We start from the raw sequence: 21,700 nt of genomic DNA, 5'->3' as shown, positions 1-21,700 counted from the left end.
ATTTTCTGCATTTAGAATGTGTAAGGATGAGACATGTAGCCAAAGAAGCATAAATGAGACCTTGGGGTTGTAGTGGATAGCTCAGTGAAAATGTTGTCAGTGTTTGTAAAAAAGCAAAAAAAAAAAAAAAAAAAGGAAAGGGTTCTGACCTCCCTTTGTCTCCTCAGCCTGGTCCTCGGACCCTTGTCGGCACAAAAGAGTCCACGAGAATATCCTTGCAGTTTTATTCTTAAAAGTCTTTGTTCAAAAACAACTGACTAACTATACACACAACACTATCAGCTTTCACTAACCAACCCAACTCAACATCAGCAACAAACTAACATTTCTCATTCTATATATACAACCCAGTGCAGGCTGCTGACTCATGCTGACCCAGCTTTATTCGCATTAAAGAAACAGCGGCCATTTTAACCGTGACAAATGTCAACCCAATGTATGGCAGGGCAAAATCTATCTTAGGCATCGTAAGGTAAGATTGAAAATAAAACTGCCAATATCATGAAGCTGTTATACAAATCTATGGTGTAGCCATATTTGGAATACCAGAATAGGTTCAACCAAAAGGACAAAGAAAGTGGAGTAACTCCTCTAGGAGGAAAGGTTACAACATCTGGAACTTTTTACTTTAGAAAAAAGGCAAGTAAGCAGGAAACTGACAGAAATGTTTAAAGTTACCATTGTGTTGAGAAAGTGGATGAGAGAAAATTCTCTGCATCTCTCATAATATTAGATCACAGAACCATTCAACAGGCAAAATAAACTATTTATTTACACATGCATAGTTAAAACTCTTGAATTAAGTCCCACAACATGTAGTGAAGGCAACAAACTTGGATAGCTTTGAAAAAGGATTACGCACATTTGCTCTGCTTGCCTTTGGACCACATCAGTGAGGTCAAGAGGGGGTCTTGGCATCTGGGCAGTCCAGGACCTCCATACACACTGCCCAGGCCTGTACCCCGGGGAGGTCACTTTGGTGCTGCTAATGCCTAACTTCACCCCCAGAGGCACACTCCATTATCTCTTGACCCAGAGGCCAATGAAATTATCAATGAAATCACTAGGCATGATAGCTCCAAATTAGAGATGGTGTGCCTCAGTACACCAGTAGCTGGGAATCACACTTGGGAAGAGTACTGGTTGCCTAATATGGGAAGAAGTTGCTGGACTAGCTCTCTCTTGGTGTGATCCAGCCTGGCTCTTAGATTCTCACTGGCAAATTTTCTAGTGGTTATTTCCAGTTATAGCCACTAGATGTCATAATACCACAGGCAATATCAGATACTGGACTGTACTAGAATGAGGCAAGCCTGACACAGATGCTTTCACAGATTTAGAACTAGGAAAATGAAGATTTTGGATTGATAAAAGATGTATTCATTTTTTTAGATATGGCAAAAGCTGGTGCACATAGCCATTTGCCAACTTAAGTAGAAGCGTCTACATAATTGCTTCTCCATTTGTAGCAACTGCCCATGTGGGAGAAGAGAAACTTGTCACTTTCTTCAGATTCCTGATTTAGGTGCATTGCAAAATCCTCTTCCCCGCTTGGAACTTTCTGCTCACATAAACGACTGTTTCTATATCAAATGTGCAGAACACTAACACACTTTCAATCAGAGCCTAACCAAGCTTACTCGAGAAAGCTAACATCAAGTGTAATTCCAGTACCTTTCAAGGATTACCGGTAATTGCACCTACAATTCTTATTTTAAGCAGCAAGCATACTTGCTGGCTATTTAGTTTTATTCAGGCCCATTGAGGCCCATAGCAGGAAACGTTATCTGTAATATGAAAAACACTTTTGAAAAAAGAACTTTTGAAACGTTTAGAAAACAGGTGATTTCGTTCAACCTTGCCAGGAACTTCAGGTGTATGTTTCTTTCAATAGACAGCCATAGGACACTGCAAACAGTGTTAGGCGAGCAATAAATATTTAACTGCATGGTAAAGGAAACAGGTCCATATAGTTAAAGCTATGGTTTTCACAGTACAGTGGTGCCCCGCAAGACGAATGCCTCGCAAGACGAAAAACTCACTAGACGAAAGGGTTTTTCGGTTTTGCATTGCTTCGCTAGACGAATTTCCCTATGGGCTTGCTTCGCAAGACGAAAACGTCTTGCGCTTTTTTCTTAAAGCCGCTTGAAGAGGCGCAGTTGCGACGGACCGTGCTTCGCAAGACGAAAAACATCGCAAGACGAAAAGACTCGCAGAATGAATTATTTTCGTCTTGCGAGGCACCACTGTAGTGCTGTATGGAAGTGAGAGCTGGACCATAAAGAAGGCTGATCGGTGAAGAATTGATGCTTTTGAATTACAGTGGTGCCTCGCAAGACGAAATTAATTCGTTCTGCGAGTTTTTTCGTCTTGCGAAGCACGGTTTCCCATAGGAAATGGTTTTAAGAAAAAGGAAACAAACTTGCAAGACGTTTTTGTCTTGCAAAGCAAGCCTATAGGGAAATTCGTCTTGCGAAGCAACTCAAAAAACGAAAAACTCTTTCATCTTGCGAGTTTTTCGTCTTGCGAGGTACCACTGTACAGTGGTACTTTAGGTTAAGTACTTAATTCCGGAGGTCCGTACTTAACCTGAAACTGTTCTTAACCTGAAGCACCACTTTAGCTAATGGGGCCTCCTGCTGCCGCCGCGCTGCCGAAACCCGATTTCTGTTCTTATCCTGAAGCAAAGTTCTTAACCTGAAACACTATTTCTGGGTTGGCGGAGTCTGTAACCTGAAGTGTATGTAACCCGAGGTACCACTGTATGGTGCTGGAGGAGACTCTTGAGAGTCCCATGGACTGCAAGAAGATCAAACTGATCCATTCTTAAGGAAATCAGCCCCGAGTGCTCACTGGAAGGACCGATGTGAAGCTGAGGCTCCAATACTTTGGCCACCTCATGAGAAGAGAAGACTCCCTGGAAAAGACCCTGATGTTGGGAAAGATGGAGGGCACAAGGAGAAGGGGGTGACAGAGGACGAGATGGTTGGACAGTGTTCTTGAAGCTACAAACATGAGTTTGACCAAACTGCAGTGGAGGACAGGAGTGCCTGGCTTGCTCTGGTCCATGGGGTCATGAAGAGTCGGACACGACTAAACGACTAAAGAGCAACCAAGGCAGCAGGCGCCAGAGCCTTCGCTGGGGGGAAGGCTAGCCGATTCCGAGCCGATTTCCAGCAACGTGTTTTTCGCTCCCCACTTAATCAATATCCTCGTGTCACCCTCCAGCGCCTGAGGAGGAGTTCTGTGAGACCCAAAAACTCGCTCCCTACGGGGTGACTTCCAGATCCTACTACACTACAGGCACTCGCCTGCCTGCCCTGCCCGTCCCTGAAGGCAGCTCCGTCACCTCGCGATAGGACCGGGAGGCGCGAGACGACAGGACCTCCCCCTCTTGCGCCCCAAAGCCGACTGAGGCGGCGAAGGACACGACGCAGTTTCAAGCGCGCGCATGCGTGGCTCCCTCCGGCCTGCCCCGCCCACTAAGCTCCCCTCGCGCCAAACGGGCAACCGTCGAGTGCGAGGGCAGGATGGGAAATGGAGGCCTCAGTTAGCGAGAGCGGCCGGGGAGCCGAAGGGGCTTCCGAACGGCTGAGCCGCCAGCTTGTGGTGAGTCCCACCCTTCCTCCGACTGAGGCGAGCTCAGGGAAGGGGCTTCCAGTCCTGGCGGATGGGGCGCAGCGACCCCTCCCATAATGCGTCTTGTGAGAAGGCTGAGAGAAAGCCGGCGACGGCTTCCGACACGTACTTTGCAATAGGCTAGTCCTCATGGAGCCGCGTCGCATACTCTCTCGGAGGGCGCTAAATTCGGTGGGGGGGATGGTGGTAAGGGTTCAGGAGGACAGAGGACTCCTCCCGAGCCCCTTTTTTAAAAAAAGTAACTGGCTGTGAAGGAGGGCGGGGTTGGTCGGTGGGACGAGGAGGATGTTCTGGCAGGTGCATCTTGTCGCTAGGAAGCTCCTCCACTGTGGAACTCCCTGCCACAAGATGTGGCGGTGACCCCCTTGCTTGAGGTGGCTTTCAGTTGGGCAGGTTTCTTGCAGGGCTAAGGCTGTCGGCAGCAAAGGGGAAGGTCGCAGCTTTTGCGGCTTGTTAATTCGGAGGGAAGGCGAGTAAGAGGTAGCGCGATAGAAGAAAGGGGTTTTCTCTGCCTCTCCTAACGCCAGGACTCGCGTGGACAGACAAAAGAAAGTACTTCACGCCGTGTGTTGCTAAATTACAGAATTCGCTCCCACAGGATTTCGTGTTTGCCACCAACTTGGATGGCTCTAAAAGAGAATTACGGTAGACAAATTCATGGCGGAGGAGGAGGAGGCTATCAATGGCTACTAGCTGTGGTGGCTGTGTTCTGCCTCAGTGGTCAGAGGTAGTAATGCTTCTGAATATCAGTGACATGTAGATTTCCCACAGGCACCTAGTTGGCTGCTGTGAGAACAGGATGCTGGACGAGATAACCCTTGATCCTATGCTAATTTAGCATATTGACCTCAAAAACGTGTTTTCTCCATGGTTATTCATTTGCAATGAAATACTATGTTTTACTTGGTACTTAATAGTGGGCTATTAAATTCAGTTTTTAAGAAATCAGATTTAGCATGCTTGAATTCAACTTTAATTTTAAACAGTCTATTTTTAATTGATATTAAATTAAAATAATTAGTTAAATTGTTAATTTTGTTCCACTCTTAACTTGACAGGATTTTTACATGCTAAGAATGCTTTCCAGTCTGCAGTGTGTTGGTTAATGCAGCACAGAGAGCGAAAGAGAAGCATTTTTCAACAGAACGTGCATCTTAGGCATCATAGGTTTTGCATTCCAATTACAGGTGCAGAAAATGCAAGCATCAGTTCAGTGGTAACTTAAATAAAGTCTGATCTAGAGCCTTGATATGCAAGTGTGCATGTGCAACTTCCATATTTGCATGTCCATGCTGTTGGTGGTTATTTTAATTCCTCTGTAAGGCAAGAGCACAGATTCCATTTCAGACAAGGATTTAATTCTTGGGGCCCTACAATCTTCAAGTCACCTTAATAGACTGTTAAACATTACTTTTAATCATATTTTCCAGTTTCTTTCCCGGACCTTGTTAAATTGACTTTGCCATAGCCTTGAGTAAACAATTTACACCACACCTGACAATTAGTTTTACAACTAGTTCTCAAAGAGAATTGAATTGCTCTGTTTGGGTGGGGAGGAGGGTTGCCCTCCCTTTATTTCTGAATTGGGCTCCTCAAATGGCGCAGGCTAAAAATCTAAATCTAGTAGCCATGTTTTGCTCTTTCATGAAAAGGCCTGTATTCTTGGAGATGAACTGTACCAGAATACACAACGTCCTTAGGCAAAACACACAGGTTCCTTTCAAGGTGGAGAACAAGTATAAAGATAAACAGTCCTTATGTAAACAGAGGAAGGAACTTGTAAACCTGAAAGAAATGACCCTCATAATATACCCATCATATTCTAACTGAAACCTCACCCAAGTTAAGAGGCAGATTGTGCAATCTTTATTCTGAATGTGGTTGGTTAATTGTTGATGCAGGAGAAGTGTGTCAAGTTGTAGTGACCCCTCAAAAGGGCATAAATTCAAAGGTTAGATTTCAAGATTGTACTAATACAATTGTTCTGTCGGCAAAAGTGTTTATGCTTGCTGGATGGAGCAATCTCCCATTTCCTTCCCCCAACCATGCTGGGTTTTTTCCTGACATTTTGGACCATATTTGGCACAGAAGGAGTGGGGGGGGGGGAGTCCCTTTGCATTAACAGGAGTCTTTGTGCTGGCTTCCACTAGCAGCACAACAGGTTAGTTGATTCTAGCCCAGAGTGTTGGGCCATTATAACTTTGTATCCACATCATTTTTTAAGATGCTTTGATAATTAATTTTAAAAAAAACTTTAACATACTGTTTGGCCAGTACAGAAGACTTTTCAAAGACTGTAATAACCTGTCTCAATAAGCTAGCTTCATTATCTTAACCACATACGCTTGTGTTCATATTGGTATTCTACCATTTTCTCTTGCACCCCCTCACTTTCAAGCCAATGTGTTGAAAAATTTTAGTGTATTATTTAAGGTTTCAGGCATTTCCATTTTCAGTTAGCTCATAGGTTTCTAGCCCTAGAATTCTTACAGTTAAATATAGGTGACATTTCTGTGTAGATCTTAATTGTCCTTTTCCCTTCTAATAAATTAATTATTGGTCTAATAATGTAGGTCTAATTGCAAAATATGACCTTGTTCTTTCATCAGTATTTTGTGTAATTCTATAGCATAAACAAGTTTTTGAAGACTAGTCTTCGTAGTTTAAAAAAATTAAATGGCCTATCTTTAGGGATATCTTCATAATTCTAAATATTAAGGCACGTTTTAATCAGTGGGCATCTTTATGTCACACCTGTAACTTTTTATATTGCAATTGATTCTTCAAGACTAAAGACACAAGGAAAATATCAACATTTTGTGCTGTATCAAGACTATAGGATGGATGATTCCCACATATTTTCAGGTTAAGCAGTCTTTCAGGATACTTTGCATTTAACAAATAGGTTCTGGTAACTTTTTCTTAGTGAGCAGGAACATCCAGCAGTTTCAGTTTGATAGATATTTTTGAGTAAATATTGAAAAAGAGCAGTGGATGGAAGTAGCCACATCATACGTCAGCTTTCTCAGTATTTGTTTGTCAAGTTTACGTTGGTGTTACTTTAGTGTATAATTATTTGTTTTTCAATGCAGAGGCATCATGCATAACTCCAGTTTTAAGTGAATCAAGGAAGATTAATGGACACTATGAAGATACCAAAACCGCTCTATGCTTTTGCAGTTTTTACATGTGCTGCTATTTATGCGGTATATGTAAAATGGCATTTGGACTTTAAAACAAAAACTACCGTCAATGATTTGGAAAGCCAGTTCAAAAGTGCGTCAAGAACAGATCAGGAAGTTCTTTATGGAATCATGTTTGATGCTGGAAGCACTGGGACTCGAATACACATATTCAAATTCACACAAAAGCCAAAAGGTAGGCTAACATGTTTCAGTTAAACTGCAAAATTTGTATGGGGACAGTACCTTTATTAGACCAACTGAAATGTCGCAGGACAGCATGCAAGTTTTTGACTTCTCAACAGTTCATCAGGCTAGATAAAGTGAGGGCAAGGAGAGAGAAAAATGGTTGCTGATAAAGCCAGGAGCCTGCATTTTGTAAGAGTCTTAAGATAAAATTGTGAGTAGGCACAAGAGGCTCTGAAAGTGCTATGCAGGTTTTAGGTGTGAAGACATAGGTCCTCAGACCAGTTCTGTTGTGTTATCTGTATTATGGCAACATAGTTTGCAAGGCTTCATTACTTCAGGATGAAAGGGATGTGTTGCTAGTGAAACATAGCCAATAGCTAGTTCTTTATCTTAATGTTTATTCTTACACCTAACCTGGAGCCACTGATATTTGTGGGGATGGAGGAGCTTAGCTGATATCTAATTCAAAGGCTGAATTTGAACATTGCCTTCAGATGATGCAGCCTAATTACAGTGTTCATATGAGCCATTAATGTTAACCATATTGTGTAGCAGGGTTTCACATTAATCCCTGGACAGTGGCGTTATCTTGGCCTTCAGTGTATACATTTTTTTTTATTGTAGATTAACTCAATTCTCTTGCACTTCTTTAACAGAAATTCCCAAATTAATCCATACCACATTCAGAGCACTAACACCAGGACTTTCTGCATATGCTGACAGTGTTGATAAGGTAATTTGAACTTTACTCGTCAAGAGAATATGTCTGTGATTCTCACTTTCTGTAATGTGAAAATTCAGCAATTTATGCTACAATCCTCTCCATACTTTTCCTGGGAGTAAGGACCTCTGAACACACAGACACTTACTGTGTAAACATAGGCAGTGGCACTATCCAGTTGACACTTTTCCAGTCACTAGGTTACAGAAATACTGTGCGTACATTCTGTTAAATAGCACTACACTTGGTACTTCAACAAGATGCCCAAGTCTTGTGGATTTGCAGCTTTGAAAGGCATGTCCTACCAGTTTGTAGAACATTGTGAAGTTCCACTGTGAAGGCTGTTGTGACGTTGTGCTAAAGGACCAAGTTATAACTTAGAGGTTCTTTTAGCTTCAAAATGTCACTGCTGAGCGGTAGGAATGGAGTCTGACCTTGGCACTCAGGACTACTCATGTCAAACAGCTGGAACCAAAGTACTTAAAACACTCTGACGTGCCCTGGAGAGGCGTCTATAACTTCCCTGCACCTTTAGCCCTCAGGCCAGAGGTTCTCTACCCTTCCTTTATGTTGGCTAAAGACTGATGCAGGATCTCAGAATGGTGGTGGCAAAAAAGATCTTCATGTATCTCAAACTGGAAAATGGGAAGTGATGAGCAAAACATGAATACTAGTGTGTGTGTGTATCTCTACCAAAGTCTTCATTTTTTAAGTGCTAAAATTGAAGCACATTTATTTATTTATTTATTTATTTATTATCTATCTTATCTATCTATCTATCTCTTCAGAGTGCTCAAGGAATAAATGAACTACTGACAGTTGCTAAAGAAGATGTTCCTCTGGAACTGTGGAAGTCCACTCCTTTGGTCCTTAAAGCAACAGCTGGCTTAAGACTGCTGCCAAAAGAAAAGGCACAGAAATTGCTGGATAAGGTACTTTGCTTCTGCTGTTTTTTGCAACTAAGTTAGCTGCACATATTATATACACTATGCTATCGGTCTTGCCAAAATAATCCAACATCCATGCTTCTGTCCACTAGCTAATAAACTTTGAGGCATAAAAGTGAACGGCACAGTCTCAAAGAATGGCTGCATCATAAATGAGTTGTTATCTGACAGGGTACAGTTAACATTCTGGAGACAGAAATATAAAATACATAGATGAACTGTGCTTCCTCATTATGCACTTTGGAAAGGGTATATCTATAAATGCCAAACATGCAGGATGGATTACAACAGCAGACTTGCAAAGTTGGCAACAACCTTCTTTAAACCTTGGAGGGGGGAGTCTGTGACATATAGCTGAATGAAGAAAATCCAGAGTATCAAGATAAAATCCAGGATAACATAGCTCACCAAAAATAAAAGTGAACAGAAGCTAGTCTAGGTTTTCTGGTGACGAACTCATGAAAGAAATGAAGGGAGTCATCATAATAAAAATTCTGAGGTAACACCCTCCTAACTACTCTGCAAATGCTGTGTTACTTTGTCTACAAATGCAAGCTTCCAAACCCTATCATAGCAGTTTTGCATGTGGAGAACTCCACTTCTCCATAAGAATGTGATCTTTATCTGGGCTGCTACCAGAAAATGGTTTATAAATGCTTTACGTGCTTTTTTGCGGGTGTGGAAGGGTGCATTTTTAAAACACTAAAAAACTTAGTCTTATTTCAAATTTAGGTTAAGGACATCTTTCAAGAATCTCCGTTCCTTGTAAGGAGTGACTGTGTCTCTGTAATGGATGGAACAGATGAAGGTAGGGATCTTACCTGTCAGCAATTAAGCAAATTTTCTTTTCAGTGGTTTCATAAAAATACTTTTAATTCAGCAATAAAATCTGAACCTCTGGGAAACTCAGGGAAGTTGTTGCTGCTGCTAAATAGTTACACAGCACTGTATTTCCATATGGCAAGTACAGAGCAAAGCAAACAAATTAGCAAGTCCATGTCTCAGTGAACTTGCAGTCGAAGACCAGCAAAGGCAAGGCAATTTCCATTCCTCCTCCAGCTTTGTTGTCAGTTTTTTTCCATTCAGCCAGACAGCACTCCCTGCCACTGAGTTCTTGCAGGTCTGTTTTGAGAGGTCCCCCTTAGGTTTTTTTCTTAAGATTTGTACTTTTTTAAACCTCAGGGTCCACCCAAATCTGCCGATTCCTCCCACATGTGGGAAAGTGCTACAATTTTGGCTGCATAATAGGATGCATTCTCCCCTGAAGATAAGCTATTTGTTGCAGCATGCATCACTTCCATTTGCTTACACTAATGAATCTTCTCTGCCATTCTCTTGCTCATTTGTTCAGTTTGGAGAGACCCTAACTGAGCAAACATGTCCTGTTTATGCATTCATGTATTATGTATATTGATTACTAGAAGTGGAAAACCACTTTGTGTCTATTCACATAATCTCATTTTTTTTAAACCAGGTATTTCAGCATGGATCACTGTCAACTTCTTAACAGGTATCTATAGAAGTAAATTGTGATCTGTTAATGATGAGCCTTATGTTTTATAATTATTTATGTATCAAATATATATTCTGCCCTTCCTCCCAAAGGAGCCCAGGGCAGCAATTTTGTGGCAATATATGCCATGCTGTGATCCTTAGTAAGTGTATAAATTGGCTTTGTTCTGTAAAACTACAAGATTCTCAGTATAATTTCATGCATTTTTACTTGGAAGTACTGCTGTGTTCAATGGGGCTTACTCCCAGATAAGTTTAAATATGATTGTAACTTCCTGAAGATGGTCTGCTCTCAAATCATATCTGCATTTATAAAGTAATATGTTGGCAATAGAGGTAAATAAAACAGCTGTATGCTATGACCTTGTAATACAAAAAAATACACTTCTTGCATTTGCACCGTAAGTACAAATATTTAGCAGTGTTTCAGAGCAGGGTGGCACATAACACATTGCTCACTCAGCAGCTAGTTATTATGAGTTGTTGAAAAAAGTATTATTTGCAAATGTATTTTTAAAAGATACCTATTTAAAATTCTTAGACAGTAACCCTTATTTACTTCTGAGTAGGTATGGTTAGGATTGCTCTTTTAAAAGAAATTATTTAATAGGATCTCACATTTTGTTCATAGAGCATAATTCCATGCAGATGCTGTGTCTGAGGTATAATGACTAAACATGCTATTAACTTTGTTTTTTCAAATAATACATTTCAGATAGCTTGAATACTCCAAGAAAGAGGTGTGTAGGAATGCTGGATTTAGGAGGTGGCTCAATTCAGATCACATTTCGCCCAAGCACTAAGGTAACAAGAACACGGGTCCCCTTAGTCATGTCAGTTGTAATGAACGACCAATCGATGTGTTGCTTTTTTCCCTTTGCTCTGCTTCCAGTTTGATTTTTGAGTGTCAAACATATTGCTTGGAGTGTATATTCAGAACTTTGTGCTTGAGAAGAAGCAGGGTGACCTTCCATTCCGGCATTTTCCCCCTCAAGGCAACACTTTGCCCTGGGCTTTAAGGCTGTAGAGCTGAACACATGAGCTGTTACCCTAGTCCGATTCAATAACATTGCGATATGGAGTGTTCGGTGCTATTTATCCATACAAGTTTTTCCACAGAGTTCACGCAATGCCGTCATCAAAACGCCACCCCTTATCCCTGCCAACCACCACTTCATCTGGATTTACTGTTTCTGTGTTATTGTTGTTGTTTGGGGGGGAAACTGTGGAACATCATTTTGTTGAGGATGGTGTCATGTGGCTGCTGTGTAAAACATATGGGCGTGAGCACCACCAGCTCCACAAGAAACAATCATACTTTATCATAAGTGATATTCCTAAACTGACCTACCTCATAGAGTGGTTGTGAGGGTAAAATGGGGGAGGGGGTGGAACTTCCTCTGAGTCCCTGTCATGGGAAAATGGCAAGATATAAATAAATTAATTAAAAACAACAATAATATCTGAGCTCCTTGAAGGAAAGGTGAGAGAGAAATGTAATAAACTTTCAGATATTTCAGATTGGCTACCAGTTCTAAATATGTATGAGCCACACTTTGTCATTTATTTGAAATGGAAAGTGCCATTAAAAGGGGTTGGTATTTCATCAGGTTTCCAAACACACCCAATAACCTGCACATTCTTTTTTCTACATTCAACCTGATAGGATGCTCAAAGCCAAGTTTTCCCACTTATTTTTTTATGGTACTTACGATGCCTGGCTACATAAAGACCATAAAGTTCTAAACCCTTCAGAACACTCTTGTTCAACACTCCTGAAATCATTGAGTTTATTATTCTGCTTTGCTTTGTATGGAGCATTCATGGAGTGTTCAATTTATTTCTCTTTATAGACAGCTCTGGAGAGCTCCCCTGCTGGTCGCATCACTTCATTTCAGATGTTTAACACCACATACCAGCTGTATTCACACAGGTTAGTTGTGAGTAGGAATGGGCAAGTTTATCCATTTTAGTTTCTCATTTTTCCAATCTAAAATTCCGTTCAACACATTTCCCCATTTTTAAAGGTCCTTGTGAAAATTCACCTGCATTTCAGTTGTGAATTTCTCCTATTATCTTCTTTGGCGATCACGCGTAGCTGAGTAAGATTGTCTTCCATGAACACGGTCTTAACAGTGAGTCCGTAAGTGACTGTGGAGGCCAATTCTGGATCTACACATCCTTCCACAGTTGGGGACATAGGTTTCTAGCTGGGAGTTGATCATGGCAAGGGTTTGCCAAACATGCCTTCCTCTTAGCACATTTCTTCCTTACATCCTGAGTTTGAGCATCTTCAAAGTCCATGACACCTTTGGTAAAGGCTGTTTTCCAATTGGAGCACTTGCAGGCCAGTGTTTCCCAGTTGTCAGTGTTTATACTACTTTTTAAAAATTTGCCTAATACACACATTTATACAAAGTGATAGTCCCTAATATTTCTGGTTTTGTGCAATACTTTCACTAATACATGCATTTTTATGCACAATTTACTCTGGTATATCCTAAGAGATTGTTTTTTTTCATATAAAACATAGTTTCTATCTCTGGCGCAAAAATCAATTGTTCATACTTTCTGACAGTTTAAAACCTTAATAGCTGCCAACCTAATTGCCAACTTAATAGCTGCTAATAGCATATTCTGTTTCTGTGTGTGTATTATTTAGTGGTACCTCTGGTTACGTACTTAATTCGTTCCAGAGGTCCGTTCTTAAGCTGAAACTGTTTTTAACCTGAGGCACCACTTTAGCTAATGGGGCCTCCCGCTGCTGCCGCGCCACCGCCGCTGCACAATTTCTGTTCTCATCCTGAAGCAATGTTCTTAACCAGAGGTACTATTTCTGAGTTAGCGGAGTCTGTAACCTGAAGCGTACAGTGGTGCCTCGCAAGACGAAATTAATTCGTTCCGCAAGTCTCTTCGTCTTGCGGTTTTTTCGTCTTGCGATGCACGGTTTCCCATAGGAATGCATTGAAAATCAATTAATGCGTTCCTAGGGAAACCGCCTTCAGACCAGGTCCGGGGACAGTCTGTCCCCGGACCTCTTCTGAAGGCTGGGGGGGGGGGGACAAGGGCTTTTCTTCCCACCCCCAGCATTTTAAAAAACCCTGGGACAGCGGAGGACTTCTCCGCTGTCCGGGGCGATCTTAAAATGCTGGCGGGAGGCATTTTAAAATCGCCCCGGACAGCGGAGGACTTCTCCGCTGTCCGGGGCGATTTAAAAGCCCCTGGGAAGGCAGGCAGGAAGGACAAATACTTTCGCCCCCTGCCCGCCTTCAGAAGGTCTTCCCGCCCCCCTCCCCGCTTCGGAAAGCGGGCTAAGCGGGACCTCCCGCCGGGCATGCGAGGCTTGCTGACATCTGCCTGAAGCAGGGGGCGGGCTCCGCAGCTCACCCCCTGCTTCGGGATGCAGACTGCCGCCCCAAGCCTTGCGCGCGAGGCTTGCCGACATCTGCCTGAAGCAGGGGGCGGGCTCCGCAGCTCACCCCCTGCATGGCGGAGATGCCGTCAAGCCTTGCGCGCAAGGCTTGGGGCGGCAGCCTGCATCCCGAAGCAGGGGGTGAGCTGCGGAGCCCGCCCCCTGCTTCAGGCAGATGTCGGCAAGCCTCGCGCGCAAGGCTTGGGGCGGCAGCCTGCATCCCGAAGCAGGGGGTGAGCTGCGGAGCCCGCCCCCTGCTTCAGGCAGATGTCGGCAAGCCTCGCGCGCAAGGCTTGGGGCGGCAGCCTGCATCCCGAAGCAGGGGGTGAGCTGCGGAGCCCGCCCCCTGCTTCAGGCAGATGTCAGCAAGCCTTGCGCGCAAGGCTTGGGGCGGCAGCCTGCATCCCGAAGCAGGGGGTGAGCTGCGGAGCCCGCCCCCTGCTTCAGGCAGATGTCGGCAAGCCTTGCGCGCAAGGCTTGGGGCGGCAGCCTGCATCCCGAAGCAGGGGGTGAGCTGCGGAGCCCGCCCCCTGCTTCAGGCAGATGTCGGCAAGCCTCGCATGCCCGGCGGGAGGTCCCGCTTAGCCCGCTGTTCCGAAGCGGGGAGGGGGGCGGGAAGACCCCCCCTGCCTTCCCCCCGCCTGCCCCGGCGATCTTAAAATGCTGGCGGGCGGGAGCGAAGCGTTCGCTGCCGACCCCCAGCATTTTAAAACCTTCCCGGGACACGGGGAGATTTCAAAATGCTGGGGGTCGGCAGCGAACGCTTCGCTCCCGCCCGCCAGCATTTTAAGATCGCCGGGGCAGGCGGGGGGAAGGCAGGGGGGGAGCAAAGACTTTTGCCCCCCGCCGGCCTTCAGAAGAGGTCCTCTTCTGAAGGCCGGCTGTGGGCAAAAGTCTTTGCTCCCGACCGCCAGCATTTCCCTATGGGCTTTCGTCTTGCGATGCAAGCCCATAGGGAAATTCGTCTTGCGAAGCGCCTCCAAAACAGAAAACCCTTTCGTCTTGCGGGTTTTCCGTCTTGCGAGGCATTCGTCTTGCGGGGTACCACTGTATATAACCTGAAGCGTATGTAACCCGAGGTACCACTGTATTTAGAGATGACCCTTAACGGATACCATGTAACAATAAAAATGAACTCTGCCTCAGTGCCAAGAGTGTTGTGTTTGATTATGTTTTACCTCCTCCCCAGTTACTTGGGACTTGGATTGATGTCGGCAAGGCTGGCGATTTTAGGAGGAGTTGAAGGTCAAGCCTGTAAGTATTGCACATTAAGCTTGAGTGACGGGGATTTTAGATTTTTAGATGCTTCTGTTTAACCTGAGCTTTGTGCTATATACCGTATTTTTCGCTCTACAAGACGCACCAGACCACAAGATGCACCTAGTTTTTGGAGGAGGAAAACAAGAAAAAAAATATTCTGAATCTCAGAAGCCAGAACAGCAAGAGGGATCGCTGCACAGTGAAAGCAGCAATCCCTCTTGCTGTTCTGGCTTCTGGGATAGCGGCGCAGCCTGCATTCGCTCCATAAGACGCACACACATTTCCCCTTACTTTTTGGGAGGGAAAAAGTGAGTCTTATAGAGCAAAAAATACGGTAGATAACTTAACCAAATAGCAACCCATCTTTGTAGATAAGGGATCTTGCCAGCTTTTCTTTATACTGTGTCTGCTTGATAGCTAGAAAATTGATGCTAAAATTATATCTATTTAGATCATTTTGTCTGAAAAAGATAATATTCCTGCTGCCTCTCAAGTAAAGGATGAAGGTTGTGCAGTTGTAGGAACAGGATTTTAATGTTCTGAGATTTGTGTGGCTGAATAGAGGGACAGGGAAATGCTTTGTGGAGGGGGAAGATCAAGATCTCCATATGAACTCTTTCCCCTTGTGTCATGCATTTCTTTCCCTTTTACAGTAAAGGAAGGTGAAGATCTTTCAAGTTCCTGCTTATCGCCTGGTTTCCAGGGTGAATGGGAGCATGCCAAGATAATATACAAAATTAAAGGGCAGAAGGCAGGTATAGTAACTGGTCATCTCTTAATTTGGTAATGCACATTTCCCTTCAGTATCTCCATTACCTTCGATCGGGAATCGCCAGAGTGGCATGGGAAAGGAGAGAATTTTGAAAGTGGAAGGGGAGAATTTACTGAATTCTGTGCCCCTGCCAGTGATTACACTTTAGAGATATTGGGTCCTTATTTAATCAGAATGCTCTATACTGGGATTTCGTACTTCTGTTAAGTAATATTCGATATGTACTGTTGCCTGCTTGGCGTCCTTATAACTTCACTTGTTTACAATTGAACAATGTTCTAAAACTGTTTGCTCGGCAAATCTCACATACTTGAATGTCATCACTAATGTTGAATTATTAAGGATGTTTCCCCCCTGCTTTTAGGAAAACCTCTCTTCGAATCATGTTCCGATGAAATAGCAAAACTGATCAGCACAAAGGTTCATAGGACAGATGAAGTAAAGGATTTGGATTTTTATGCTTTTTCCTACTATTACGATTTGGCAGTGGATGCTGGCTTAATAGGTAAAATTGCTTTTGATTTCGCTAGTAATATAAAGGTGATTGGCAGTAGTGTTCTTGTTTGAGATTTAGGGACATGTGAAACTGCCTTATACAGAGACCATTTGGTCCATCTAGCTCAGCACTGTCTACACTGGCTAGCAGCTGCCCTCCAGGATTTTAGGCAGGAGTCTTTTCCAGCCTTACCTGGAGATGCCAGTGGGAATTGAACCTGGAACTATCTGCTTACAAGGCAGACACTGAGCCACTGAGCTATGGCCCTTCCCAAAGTGAGACAAACTCCCATATGAAATTGCTGAGCTAAAATTCATGTGTAGATATGACACAGTGGTCTGAAGAGAGATTGGGAGTGACTAGCTCGCTACAGAAAGTAGCTGTTCTTTGTTAGGTGTTAATGTACCCTCTATCAATTTAAATGCAGTTGGAACTGAGTCACTCCCAGATTTAACTGGATCTTTTACTCTTTCCCACTGGGTTTTTGCTTTCATTCAACACTGCATAGTAATGGTGATCACATTTAGACTTTGTATTACTGACTCCACTTTGTAATAATACTCCTCTCCTATACTCTTCTATACTGGGCTATTATACTGTTTGAGAGCCAGTCTGGTATAGTAGTTAGTGTGTTTGACAAGGACCCCGGAGACCAGGTTTCAAATCCCCACTTGGCCATGAAGCTCAAGGGTGACATTGGGCCAGTTACTGCCTCTCAGCCTAACCTTCCTCACAGGGTTGTTGTGGAGATTAAATGAGGATGATTAACCTTGAGCTCCTTGGAGAAAAAAGTAGAATATAAATGCAGAAATAAATACTCCATCTACCCCAGGCCGTCAACTGCAGATAACACACTTTTGCATCTCTGAGGTAGGTTTTGGCCCATGATGAAAGTTTAAGCCCCAACCATTTTTTTGGTGTATGGCACTACAGGACACGTTATGGGCTGCAACAGAGTCGAGGCCAGTTCTGAAATTTGTCACCATTAACCCTACTAGCCAATTTTCTAAAAGCAAGTATAGTGGAAGAGGATTGAATTCAATAGACTTCTGATTCTTTCTGTTCCCACAAGTCAACTTTATAAACTGACTTCCTTCTGCTTCTGACTCCCAAAAAGCATTAAACTTCCTGAATTTCCCAGGGACCTCCTTCGATCTCTCTCTGGAGTCCCATTGTCAGAGACAAAAAGCATTTTATTTTATTTTATTTTAATTAATTAATTATACCACCCTTCATCCAAAGATCCCAGGTCTGTTCACAACAGAAAAATACAAAATGAGAATGTAAAAATGATCCCAGGAAGGCTTGGTTTATGCTTCATATTTGTGCTCTTCACAGTCCTTATTGTATCACATTACAATGAAAGAGCATAACTGGGATGGCTGTAAACATAGCCTCTTTGTTGCCAGCATACTGTTACAACTGAACACAAAACTGTTAAGAGGTGTATTTTGCGGCATCACTTCCAGTGGCCAAAGTCTGCTGTTTTTCCCGTCATTCTTAGGAGCATTAGCAGTGATGCATCCAGACAGCTCTGCTCTGTCTCAGTACTTCCCATCCCCACAGTCAAGGTATGTAGGGTGCTTTGACTCATGTTGTTCCACGCCCCAAAACTGGTCCACATGGCTAGCAGAGATTGAGACAGGATTAGTGTGACCAGTACGGTTGACATAGCTGGCTTCTTGTGGTGGGATGTAAAGAGAAGTACCTTCCTTCTTCAGGACTGCGTCTTTCCTGGATGTGCACTCTAGCAATTTAATTAGGAGAACAGAAAACCTCTTAACCTGTGCTTGCATGCATTCTTTCTTTCCTTTTTATGTGGGGTCATTCTGGCTAGATAGTTGTGCCATGGTGGGAGAAGAAAAAAGCTATCCCTGCACCAAACACAACCTGCAGACCATAACTTATTCAGTCTCAATACAAGACAAACTATGTAGATTCTGCTTCTAGCAAGGGCCTGGATCTCACTGATGATAAACTTGAGTCTCGTCTGTTCCACAATGGACTACAACTGAGGACTCAAAGAAAGGAATGTTCATCCATGTAGAAGGCTAGATCTTGGAAGGAAGACCTCACTATATACCAGTGTACATCTTTGCCCTCCCCCCCCCCCCAGCATGCTAGTTTTCTATGTGCATTTTTCTGAGTGGAGGAGCATTTAATTATGTTCAGTCTGAAAGCCAGGTGGGTTTGCCTCCCTCACTGAGCCCTAAGCTAAAAAGTTCAGTTTGAAATGCACAGAGCAGTTACTGCTTGAATTATGAATTTAGAATACCTGTAGGCTGAGTGTTATTCCAGCCAACTCTTCCTTCTCTTCCTCTACAACTGAAGAGCCCCTCTTTTTCTCTTTAGATAATGAAAAAGGAGGGACCCTAGCAGTTGGTGAATTTGAAGCTGTTGCAAAGAATGGTAAGCCACTTCATCTTTCTATTTGCTTGCCTATGTGTGAACAAGGAAAGCATCATTAAGAGGTTGACAGTTAAAACTGTAGCCCACCAGAGGACCAGCACTGAAAATGTCATTGTTGCTATTATTAATTACCCACCCTTCAGCCTAAGATTCCAGGGTGGGTTGCAACATTAAAACACAATATTGAAAACAGTATAAAAAAACTTACCATCAGAAAAATAAGGTGGGTCCTAAAACTATACACCTCAAGTGGCAAAAGTATTGTGGAAATACAATCTGCTTTTTACAGCTCATTTTTCTGTTTCTATCCCCAAAGTGTGTAAAACCATGGAAGATCAAGAAGGAGAGCATCCTTTTCTCTGCATGGATCTCACATATGTCAGTTTGCTTTTGGAAGAACTAGGCTTTCCAAAGAGCCATGTTCTTAAGGTAATAATTCTTAACCACTGTATTTAGAGCTAAATGTGAGAAGAGGCTATCTCACAAAACAAGCATTAATTCTGCAGGTTTTGAAAAGGGAGGCACATACAGCAGTATTCAACTAACATGTCTTGCATAATAGAATCTCCCCTCCTCTTTTCCTCCTGCTCATGCCTCATGCCCTCCCCAAATCTGCTGCAGAGGGTTGGGAAACCCCTAGAACAGATTAAGGTGATAGGAGAATTCCATGTGCAAACAGAAATCCTTGTGTTGATGGAACATTCACGTAGTGCTACTTTGAATACAGCCCTACTTGCAAATTTCCTCATTTAGAGTTGCCTGTGCAGTATCTTGAAATCTTGGTTTTGTTTTTTAAAAATATTTTTCATCTTGTGACAACAAGGGCTTCAGTTAGTAGACCGCAAAGAGCTGGGGGTGGGAGTGGTGGAAGAGAAGAGACTGAGGACTCTGCAGGAAGGAGGGAGTTTTGCCCAGAACATTACAGCTCCAGCACCAATTGCACACCAAGTTCTTAAACTACGAATCACACTGCTATTTGCAGACTAATTTTTAACACATGCAGAACTTATTTAGAACACTCCATTGACTTTCCCCTTTTCCCATTATGTAATCTAGGTCTCTATTGGATCACATGACCTTGTTTATTTAGAGAGCTAGTGCACACATGCATATTCATCATTTAACTGAAATGTCAAGTGTTAGCTTGTACTTCTGAATGGGCCATCATGGCTCCTACAAACTCGGAGAACTTACCTATCACCTGAGGCAAAACACATTTTAATAGAGTTGGCTTGCATATACAACTGCAAATCATGAAGTACAGAGGGGCCAAGTGACAACTGTGTGACACAGGCAAGAGAAACATAATCATTTCCAATATCTTTGTCCACTTTTCATTTTAGCTTGCTCGAAAAATCAACAACACTGAAACCAGCTGGGCTTTGGGAGCTATACTTCACTATATGGATTCACTTCACAAACTGCAATATTAGGGCTTTGGGAGCCTTGGGGATGCAGTGAGTCTGGGAGGATGTGATGTGGCAGCATTGTGGAAGCTAAGCAGGTGTGGACCTGGTCAGTTCCTTGGACCGGAGACTACTGGAAGCTGCACTACTGGAAAACTACTACTGTAAAAGCTATACATGTGTGTGTGTGTGTGTATTTCATAAATACATTTCAAAAGGCCTTGTCCTCTTTCAGCAGGGAACTCAGGTGCTCATTTTTGGTAGCTTAACATACCACTACTCTGTGAAATTGTGTACCTTTCTAAAAGTGTCACTTAAAGTCGGGGATGGTGGTTCTGAAAAGGACTAGGCCATGGCAGCTGAGATCCAAGTCTTGGGCAACATACCTGAGCTGAAATGGAATGAATGCAAAAATCACCCTGTGATTCATGATGAGAATATAGTCATGTTCTTCGGACTGCCAGGGGTACCTCCTTTCTCCTCCTCTGTCCACATTTGCCTAGTTTTCTATATTTTGGGGACAGTTTATTCCCTCCATTGCAGAATTTCTACAGTGTTTGTCATCAGGGATTTGGTCAGCCTTTCTGTCACAGCTTTTCAATGACGGGCAGCTTGAGGAAGGTTTCCTCCCCTTCCAGCTGTCCAGCATCACCTGATCCTTCAATCAAGTGCTGACTCTACCTCCAGGAGGAGTTAACTCTTGCATGCTTCGCTCCTCTGCTGACCGGGAGGAAACTTCACAGCAAGCCAAACCTCCCATTCTCTTATCATGTTCTACAGTCTCTATGAGAAAAGCACATCATCCTCAGGCAGGCTTTTTGCCTTTCCAGCAAGCATTCTGAACCTAGTCTCAGAAACAAGTGTGACTTTTATATTGCAGTGTGCGCGCGCACATTTGGGGGAATTGCTTTATTTTTCTTAAATGTATAGAAACTAACAAATGGTGTCTTTTTAAAAAAATATTTTGCTTTGTCCAACTTTACCAGTAGGCATTGAGATTAATCTTCTGAAACTCAGTATTTCTGTTCTTCATAGTCTGTACCATACTGGGTTATTTTGGCGGTGTTCTGGTGGTTTTAAGGCCTTTCTCACAATCTGAAGCCAGTTGGTGTCTCACTTGCTAGCAGCACACTGAATTCTTATTGCTGAAATTGAGTTGATTTTTAAATGAAAGGTTAATAGCAAACTTCTGCCCTCTCCTTAATGTTGATGGCAGAAAGAAAGGTGGTTAAAATGGCATGTTGGTGTCTCTCTGCTGGAAGGTGGGTTTTGTCATGATGGAGACCCCAGTTGTGACCCAACCATTGGTTGTCCTACCAATGATAGCAAGCGGCCCCCAAACCTGTCTTTCTTAAAAATCTCGTTTATTTGAAAATATTAAAACCAGCCTGTGACCGTTCTTGCTATTTCTTCCTTTTTTCCAATCTTATAGAACCCTCTTTAAATTCAAGAAGATCTCTGTATATTCCCCAGTTCTTTTTCCATATTTAGTTTTTTTACAGCAACTGCCTCCATTGGGGATATCTAGCATGGAGTCTTACTTCTAGGAGATCCTTATGCCTTACTCAGACACGATACATACGCTTTCTGATCATGTTAGAGAATCCCTTGTGAACTTCAGCTTTATCATAATACAGATAACATTGCCACCCATACACTAGATCAAATCCTTTTAAGTCCAAGATACCCGCATCTTTCAAATCCATCTACTCCTTCATCCGGCCCAGACAGGCTGCCTCATAATACATTTTTAGG

At 43.0% G+C, this 21,700-nt stretch overlaps 1 protein-coding gene across 2 annotated transcripts; it reads left to right on the top strand.

Moving 5' to 3' along the window:
- Positions 1 to 3,450: 3,450 nt before the first annotated feature.
- ENTPD6 (ectonucleoside triphosphate diphosphohydrolase 6) lies at positions 3,451 to 21,344 on the top strand. 2 transcript variants are annotated; one of them, XR_014006507.1, is made up of 14 exons: positions 3,451 to 3,609; positions 6,732 to 7,017; positions 7,667 to 7,743; positions 8,520 to 8,663; positions 9,411 to 9,486; positions 10,153 to 10,188; positions 10,906 to 10,994; positions 12,044 to 12,123; positions 14,792 to 14,856; positions 15,516 to 15,617; positions 15,999 to 16,139; positions 17,635 to 17,701; positions 18,483 to 18,539; positions 18,856 to 18,937. XR_014006507.1 is itself a non-coding variant. In XM_081188727.1 (14 exons), exons 2-14 carry the CDS (start codon positions 6,777 to 6,779, stop codon positions 19,970 to 19,972), a joined length of 1,311 nt encoding a protein of 436 aa, XP_081044853.1. In that variant the 5' UTR covers positions 3,451 to 3,609; positions 6,732 to 6,776; the 3' UTR covers positions 19,973 to 21,344. The 2 variants fall into 2 exon arrangements, 1 of the variants encoding a protein (XP_081044853.1); XM_081188727.1 differs by lacking the exon at positions 17,635 to 17,701 and adding an exon at positions 19,883 to 21,344 and having other exon boundaries at positions 18,856 to 18,968.
- The last annotated feature ends 356 nt before the right edge of the window (positions 21,345 to 21,700 follow it).

Source organism: Podarcis bocagei (assembly GCF_964188305.1).
Source record: "Podarcis bocagei genome assembly, chromosome: 3".
NCBI classification, from domain to species: domain Eukaryota; kingdom Metazoa; phylum Chordata; class Lepidosauria; order Squamata; family Lacertidae; genus Podarcis; species Podarcis bocagei.
This window is presented reverse-complemented; position numbering and strand designations above follow the sequence as displayed.